The 9192-nt window shown below is 39.8% G+C and overlaps 1 protein-coding gene across 1 annotated transcript in view; it reads left to right on the top strand.

The window, feature by feature from the left end:
• KCNB2 (potassium voltage-gated channel subfamily B member 2) overlaps positions 1-8664 on the top strand; it is a 580825-nt gene extending 572161 nt beyond the window's left edge. Inside the window, exon 2 of the mRNA XM_007947334.1 lies at positions 6508-8664. Coding sequence (XP_007945525.1) covers positions 6508-8664 — 2157 coding nt within the window. The remainder of the gene's footprint in view (positions 1-6507) is intronic.
• The last annotated feature ends 528 nt before the right edge of the window (positions 8665-9192 follow it).

The following is a 9192-nucleotide window of genomic DNA, read 5'->3' as shown; positions in this document are numbered from 1 at the left end:
TCGACTCATAGCGACCCCTCCTTGGGTTTCCGTGGCAGTATCTCTAAGACCAAAAAAAAAAAGTGTAGCTACTGAGGCTGATTATGTACAATCAAACACTTCATGGATTTGTTTCCTTGGTTTGGAAGTTAAGGGTCATGGTTACATGGGACGTCCAGTTAATTACCTAATAACATATTTGGTGCTTCTGTTCTACCTCCTTGTTCACTGCATAATTCCTGGGGTTTTAAAAACTTGAAAGTGGTCATACAAGGCACAATAACTGCTCTGTAATTACCTGGAACAACAGATAAAAGGAGAGTTGGGAGAGGATAGGAGGAGGATAAATATGTGGCTAGTTCCCTCCATGAACAACTGCTTCCTTTGCCGCGAGACCAGAACTGGAAGGGGCCCGGCTACGATTACTACACATTTTCATGAAAGATTCCACAGAAGAATCCTGATCAAAAACGGGGAGATGCCAAACAGGATTTCAAATTCTCATGGACTTTAGACTTTCTGGGCCATCGAGGGTGGATGAATCCCTGATACTATTACCCTGAGATAATCTTTAAGCCTTAAACCAAAATTATACCCTAAAATCTCAAAAACAAACAATAGTTTAGCTTAACTACTTAAAAGAAAAAAAAAAAGGTTTACCATGAGCATTATGCTCTTTTAAGAACTATTTATATGGAATCAAATTGACAGCAGCAGCTCAAAAGATCATATAAGAACCTCAGGGGGCAGTGAATTTATAGTAATAAGAGAGGAACAACTCAGAAGAGGAGAGTGAGAATGATTGCACAGCTCAAAATGTACTCAATGTCTAAATCAACGTTTAGTTCTATATGTACTAAATTGCACATGTAGAAATGAATTGATGTTTTGTTCTGAACAAAAACAACAAAATAAAATTGATGAAAGTAATGAACTGAGGAGAAAAAAAAATGTGTTTAAACGTGTTAAAAATATGAACACTAAATAGCTCTGGAATTGTGTTTAAGAGGGATATAAACCATTTAAGAATTTTTTTATTCCCTCTCAGTGTTGGTCAAAGGTATATTCCAGACACATCTCTGACATTTCTTACCCATATCATACATTACATTTTACAGTTTGCTATCATGTGTATGCTGTAGTTTGATTCTTAACAACCTTCTAAGTCAAGTGAGACAAATACAAGACACTTCATTTTACAGATGAAGAAACTGGGACTGGCCTGACCACATGACCAGCAAGGGTGGAGCCGTGTGTCTTAATTCCTTTTTCTGTGTTTTTTCTACCACAAAACACTCATTTACCTTCCAAGAATATGAAATCAGTAGTTGTCACCATTGAGGCAAGCTTTTGACTCCCTTTCACACACACAAAACAATTCAACCAACTTTTATTGAGTACCTATTAATACGAAGGATGGGCACCCTATTCTTAAGCTCATGTGACCCTGTGAATGCCTGTGTCTAAGTGAAGAATTAAAGTAATTATCCCAGAGATTCAGGAGGGAAAAAATTTTTTTATCCATATAGAATATCTATTCTCAGTTACAAAATGTCAGTGCAATATTTCTCAAAGCCCTCCCACTCAAATCTTTTATTTCTTAAGCAACAAAATTTTATTTGGCCATTGAACCAAAATGACAGGATCAATTGTGTCTTGTCTTCATTTTATTTTACAGTCATGACTGGAATTAGCAAACTGTTTTAGATGGAGAATTACCAAATGTTAGAGGTGAAAGGAACCTTGAAGATGAACTAATCCAAATCTCCAAAGGGGTTTGACTAACATCACACAGATAATTGCTCAGACTGTCCATTTTGCTTGGCATATACAAACGTAAGTCTGTTTACTAGAGCTGAGGAAAAAAAGTTCAATCCTCCTCACTTGGGAGGCCAATTGTTGGAGGTAACAGGAATTGAAAACATGAGTTAGGTTTCCTTATTTGTGCATAGTTAAGATAAAGGAAACAATACCTAAATGTCATAAGAATTTTCCCTATTTATGTAAATATCCATGTTTAGAAGTATATCCTGTAGCTTAGAGCAACATTTCACATTTATCATATTTACTGTGCTTAAAGAAAATAAAAAGCCCTGTACAAGAGTACAGTAAGCTTGTATTTGCCTTATTGCACCACACATCGTCTTTGGTATATATTGAGTAATTTGTCTGAAATGTTGTCTTTCTGGGAGAACTCCAAGCTCCCCAAGATATTTAAGCCATTTCTTAAGTTGAGAGCAAATGGGTTTTGACTGACATTGAATATAAACATGAGACAGAAAATTATCCACTTCAATGCTTGATGGTTTATTTAATATGAATGTGGAATTGTGAAGGGCTTGAGTGTCTGGTTTTTCCTTTAATAATTCTTTTTGTTCAACGATGTACTCCAAATCATTTTATGCCTGTGTTAAATTTCCAAGTACTAAAGTTGGCCATATTTGTTAACTTGCTATCAACTGGACTATAGAACCAAAACCAAACCAAACTTACTGCAATCCAGTTGATTCTGACTTATAGCAACTCCAATTGGGTTCCAAGGCTATTAATCTTTACAGAAGCAGATTGCCTCATCTTTCTTCTGCAGAGCAGCTGGTGGTTCAAACCACTGACCTTTTGGTTAGGAGCTAAATGCCATAACCCCTACACCACAAAAGCTCCTTTTGGACTGTAGAAGTGTTCCATTATTCTCCTCCCAAAATTAACTACAGAAAGAAAATGACTGATTGTGAAGTCAAGAATAACCAAAATCTCTTGGAAGGAATGTAGGAGATCCTGCATAAAGAGGGAGAACAATGTGGTACAAAACTCAAAATCATTTGGAGGCAAAAAAAAAAAAAAAAGGTGGGGACCAGGTTTGCTGGTCCAATGGAGCCTGGTGTAACCAGTGAGACTATGGCCCCTAGCTGCCCTTCAGGTCTGGAATTGAACCCACAACTGTGGTTTCCAGCCAAACAAAGTACAGGCATGTGAGTTAAACATTTACCTCAAGTAGACACACGCCCTGGAGAGAACAATCATGGGAGAAGGAAGGGCTGCTTATGCACAGGGAGATAGCTCAGGGTGCAGAAGAGTATGAAGGGATGGACACTGGGAGGAGGTAACTATGGGGAGGAAGTGGAAGGGGAGCTGCTGCATTGTAAATTTTGGTCAATGACATGAGACAAAGTATATGTGAACTGCTGTATGAAAAGTGAATTTACTCTGTAAATCTTCACCCAAATCCTAATTAAAAAAAAAAAAAAAAGAATAACCAAAATCTACAGATAATCCACCTTGGACATTTTGTTTTGTCCTTTATCCAAAGTTGGAAGGTAATAGAATGGATTCATTTGCATTTCTACTCTTCTCTTTGCTCCTTAAAGTGATAACCATCAGCAAGATGTATCCAAAATGGGCAAGTGAACAAATAAAATGGGGAAAATGTAGAGTATGGATTATCAGTATAAAAATGGTGGCAGTAGCCCTAACACTTAAAATGCCTTAAGCCACATAAGCAACAGTGTGACCACCTATAAAATATACTTAAATAAATAAAACTGAGCCCATTGCCATTGAGTTGATTCTAACCCATGTTGACCCCATGTGTTACAGAGTAGAACTAAGTGCCATAGGGTTTTCTTGACTGTGATCTTTACAGGAGAGTTTCTTTTATGGAACCATTGATTGTGTTAAAACTGCCAAACTATCATTTAGTAGCTGAGTGGATAAGATCTAAACCATGCTTCCGAAGGAATATTTTAATGACACAATATTATAGATGTTATTCTGCCATTGTCCTCTGATAGTGGACATCCAAAGGGAGCACTCATGATTTGCCTTTAATAAGCCACTTACTGAATCTATTACCTATGAATTTATCTAAATCCATCTTAGAGTAGATTATAAGAACTTTTTTTTTAATGTGATTCATTAATCCAATTTTTTAAGGCTAGTCTGAAGTACACTTAAGTAAAAAGTATTTAACTTAGTTTAAGAAAAATATAAAACACTGTTCTTCATTTAAGGGATGGTCAACCTTTATTTAACATATAGAACACTTTCTGAAATACATTACACTGTTTTTTCTTTATAGCAATCTAAGAGAAAAGATGGCAAATGGAAGAAAAAAACAATGAAAGGTATAAAGGAGGCATATGAGAGGAAAGGAGAATAACCCAGGAATAGAGGAATTTAAAGTGATAAAAAGAAGAAAATGGAGAAGAACAACAAGTGGAATGATGTTTAGGTTTTCCTAACATGAGGCACTATGAGTCAGATCGGACTCGATGGCACATAACAACAAACAACAACATGAATTAGAAATAAACTAATCTTTTCACAATCTGATGAGCTTTGTGGACTATCATTGCTCTTTGAAATGTTTATTAGATGCTGAATGTCTAAGTGAAACATTCACTGCCAGGAATTTTTTCTCAGGACTACATACTGTAACTAAGACCAATGCCATGTCTACTTCCAAGGTTGTTGACAAAGATCAGATGAAATCAAACAATACCTAGCTTACTCCACCAAGAGTCTTGTATTTCAGATCCACAATGTTTACTAACCACAAAAAAAGAAGAAGGAGAGAAGGAGAAGAAGAGCTTTCTTCCATTGTCCTCAAACCTTAATCATAATGGTTTGCCCCAAGATGGTGGTGAAAGAAATTTCTACTTGGGCTGTCTACATCTTTGATTGTTTTACAGATTTACATATCCATTTTGGGCCTTAGTCTTTCCACACTGATAACCAAAGTCAAATCAACTCTGACTCATGGCAACCCCACATGTGTCAGAGGTAAACTCTGATGTATAGGGTTTTTCATGGTTGATTTTTTCAGAAGTAGGTCACCAGGCCCTTCTTCCAAAGTGCCTTGGGTGGTCTCAGTTAGCAGGTCAGTGCATTAGCCATTCACATCACACAGGGACTCCATCTCAAACTGAAGTCCTGGTCATTTCAGCCTGATGATACTAGGAGCTTCCTTTTACCTAGCAATGTCGTGTGCCTTATAATCTTCACAACAATCTGGGAAGTAGCTATGATTATTGTCCTTATTCAAAAGATCTATAAACTGAGGCATGGACAGGATAAATTACTTGGCCATAGTCATACCATAAGCAATAAAGCCAGACTTAGAGCTCCAACTGTCTGACTCGAAAACCCAAGCCTTCTATCCTTCTTACTTTTTCACAGTTCTTACTGAGCTTTTCCTCTTTTCTTCCATGTATGGTCATTGTGCTTCTAGAATATCTTCCCTACGCCAAGATCATCACAGACATTTCTCAGGTTCTTCTTTATGAAACCTTCCTTGGCTGGATGAAGTTAAGTCATAATTTTCCTTTCCCACATGATTCTGGCCAGAAGTCCACATACCCCAGTATGAAGGCTAACTTGACTTTGTTCTGATGTGAATCTAAAACTAAACCAAACCAGTTGCTATCCAGTTGATTCTGACTCATAGCAACCCCATGTTGCAGAAAAGAACTGCACTCCATAAGGTCTGATGTCAATAATTAACACATAAATAGCATTTGTTCTTATTATAAGCATTTTTGTACTGAGTGCCATATTATCTCTCTGTGTGAAGGCCTGCATTCGTGTTTTTGTTGTAGAATAAAACTTTGAGAGAGTATGAATTCTGTGTAGTTTATGAAGGATATAAGGCATTTCACTTAAGGAAACACAAACGAGGTGATTAAGAAAGAAAAATTTTAGATAAATAAGAGAGAAGAGATGATTACTCCACAAAAGTTACTCCACACAGTTGTGTGGATATCCGCACAAAACAATCAACCATGGCAGATGAGAAGGGCAGCATTTGCACAGGAAGAAAGGTAGGGAAGCAGGAATACATAGGAAAGAAAGACACAGGCAAAGGGTAAGCACAGGGAGGAAGTGGGAGGTGAGATATAGGCGCTCGCTTGAAGGCCTGTCTATTGTTTGGCCGAGAGTTAAGCCACAGGAGTGAGTTCAATTTCAGGCACAAAGGGTGATTTAGGGCCATAATCTTGGGAGTTTTATCTGTCTCTATCAGACCAGTAAGCCTAGTCTTTTTTTATGATTTTGAGTTTTGTCCCTTTTCAAGTGGTTGGCATTGGTAGCTAGACACCATCTAGTTCTTCTGGTCTCAGTGTCATATAGATTGAGATTCTCATGGTCCGTTAGTCCTTTGGACTGTTTCCATGTGTCTTTGATTTTCTTCAATTTTCTTTGCTCCAGACCAGGAGGGACCAATATTTGCCACTTAGCTGGCCAGTCACATGCTTTTAAGATCTCAGTCACTACTCACTGAAGTAAGATGTAGAATAATGTTTTCAGGCCCTGGAATTTAAATGTATGCTAGTTTCCTAAGTGAAATGAATTCATAAAAGATGAATGCATTTGTATTGGTTAGGGAATGGTAGTAAGTAAAAGTCACCCTTTTAAAACTTGCTTGGAATAATTTTCAGCATTCCATGCAATTTAAAGAACCACTGATCTATATCTCTCCTAGCTGCCTAAGCCTCTATGAAGATTGGCTAACCTGGACTTTATTCTCTTTTCCAGATCTTGGCCATCGTGTCTATCCTGTTCATCGTACTCTCCACCATTGCTTTGTCTCTCAACACACTACCAGAGCTGCAGGAAACAGATGAATTTGGACAACCCAATGACAACCCCCAATTAGCACACGTGGAGGCTGTGTGTATTGCTTGGTTTACCATGGAGTACCTTTTACGCTTCCTGTCCTCACCAAATAAATGGAAGTTCTTTAAAGGCCCATTAAATGTCATTGATTTGCTGGCCATCTTGCCATATTATGTCACCATCTTCCTTACGGAGTCCAACAAGAGTGTGCTGCAGTTCCAAAACGTCAGGCGTGTGGTTCAGATCTTCCGAATCATGCGCATCCTCCGGATTCTCAAACTCGCCAGACATTCAACAGGCCTGCAGTCTCTGGGCTTCACCCTCAGACGGAGTTACAACGAATTGGGCTTGTTGATATTGTTTTTGGCAATGGGGATCATGATATTTTCCAGCCTAGTATTTTTTGCTGAAAAGGATGAGGATGCTACCAAGTTCACCAGTATCCCCGCATCCTTTTGGTGGGCTACTATCACCATGACCACTGTGGGCTATGGTGACATTTACCCTAAAACATTATTAGGGAAAATCGTGGGTGGCCTCTGCTGTATTGCAGGGGTTCTGGTTATTGCCCTCCCCATCCCTATTATTGTGAACAACTTTTCTGAGTTTTACAAGGAGCAGAAACGCCAAGAGAAGGCAATTAAAAGGAGAGAGGCTCTTGAGCGGGCTAAAAGGAATGGCAGCATTGTTTCTATGAACTTAAAAGATGCCTTTGCTCGAAGTATGGAGCTGATAGATGTCGCTGTGGAGAAGGCAGGAGAGTCAGCCAATACAAAGGACTCGGCTGATGATAATCACCTGTCCCCAAGCCGGTGGAAGTGGGCCAGGAAGGCTTTGTCAGAAACAAGCTCCAACAAGTCTTACGAGAATAAATACCAGGAGGTTAGCCAAAAAGACTCCCATGAGCAGCTGAACAATACTTCTTCGTCCAGCCCCCAACACCTGAGTGCTCAGAAACTGGAGATGCTATACAATGAAATTACCAAGACACAGCCTCATTCTCACCTGAACCCACAATGCCAAGAGCAGCCTGAGAGGCCATCTGCCTATGAGGAAGAAATTGAAATGGAAGAAGTGGTCTGCCCACAGGAGAAGCTGGCTGTGGCACAGACTGAGGTCATCATGGACATGAAGAGTACCTCCAGCATCGACAGCTTCACCAGCTGTGCCACCGACTTCACAGAGACCGAGAGGTCACCCCTGCCACCGCCCTCTGCTTCTCACCTGCAGATGAAGTTCCCAACCGACCTCCCAGGGATAGAAGAGCACCAAAGAGCCAGGGGCCCCCCATTTCTGACACTAACCAGAGAGAAAGGGACTGCTGCCAGGGATGCCACATTGGAATATGCTCCAATTGACATAACCGTGAACCTCGATGCCAGTGGCTCCCAATGTGGGCTACACAGCCCTTTGCAATCTGAAAATGCCACTGACAGCCCTAAGAGCTCACTCAAAGGTAGAAATCCACTAAAGTCCAGGTCTCTCAAAGTAAACTTTAAGGAAAACAGAGGCAGTGCACCCCAGACTCCTCCCAGCACAGCCAGGCCACTGCCAGTAACAATGGCTGACTTTTCACTCACCACCCCACAGCACATCAGCACAATCCTCTTAGAAGAAAACTCCCCCCAGGGGGAAAGACCTCTGATCAACGCTGAGGTTTCAACACATTGTCAAGGACCTGCCAAAGGGTTGTCCCCTCGGTTTCCCAAGCAAAAACTGTTTCCTTTTTCTTCAAGAGAGAGGAGGAGCTTTACAGAAATAGACACAGGCGAAGACGATGATTTCTTGGAGCTCCAAGGGGCAAGGCAGGACAAGCAGGCAGATACCAGCACAAATTGCTTTGCAGAGAATCCTAGTGATGGGAGAGACCCTTTAAGAGAAGAAACCTCTATTGGCTCTTCCTCCCCGCAGAACACAGATCACAACTGTAGGCAAGACAGTTACCATGCTGTGGGCGAAGTAAAAAAGGACAGTAGTCAAGAAGGGTGCAAGATGGAAAACCACTTGTTTGCCCCAGAAATTCATTCCAACCCAGGAGACACAGGTTATTGTTCCACACGTGAAACCAGCATGTGACTAGTTACTAAAGCAATAAAAACTTGTTTCTTATAAACACAGTTAATAATGCCTGTGAACTAAACCATGGGAAGCCCCACCCCCAAAAAAAGTACATAAAATGTTATTTTTGCATGGCATGAACAGTTTAGTTTAAGTACTGTTTAAATAAAGAGTCAAGACTGCATTTTGTAACAAACAAAAACGTCTGAAGAACAGTGAACAAATAAAGAGAGCTCTATTAGGAACCAATATTCTGCAATGTCTGACATTTTTGATCCTTTCATTTCAAATTGTAGGCAGATTTTCAACTTTTAACTTTTACTTTCCGGTTAATTGTAGAATTTGCACATGAAAGGATGAAATGTCATTGCATGCATTCATAATTATGAGGAGCAAGGTGCTTTTAGCTTGCAAAATGCATAATTTTGTAAATAATGGGGCCGGGGATGCAAAAGTGTCAAGAATATATGGAAACAAGTTTCTGAGACACAGGGACTTCCTTCACAGTTACTGCCTGGAGGAGCTGTACAGACTTCCGGTTGCAAA

This window comes from Orycteropus afer, unplaced genomic scaffold (genome assembly GCF_000298275.1).
Source record: "Orycteropus afer afer isolate SDZICR_OR568_19922 unplaced genomic scaffold, OryAfe1.0 scaffold00181, whole genome shotgun sequence".
NCBI lineage: Eukaryota > Metazoa > Chordata > Mammalia > Tubulidentata > Orycteropodidae > Orycteropus > Orycteropus afer.
Note: the sequence above shows the minus strand (reverse complement) of the source record. Positions and strands in the feature narration are given on the sequence as shown.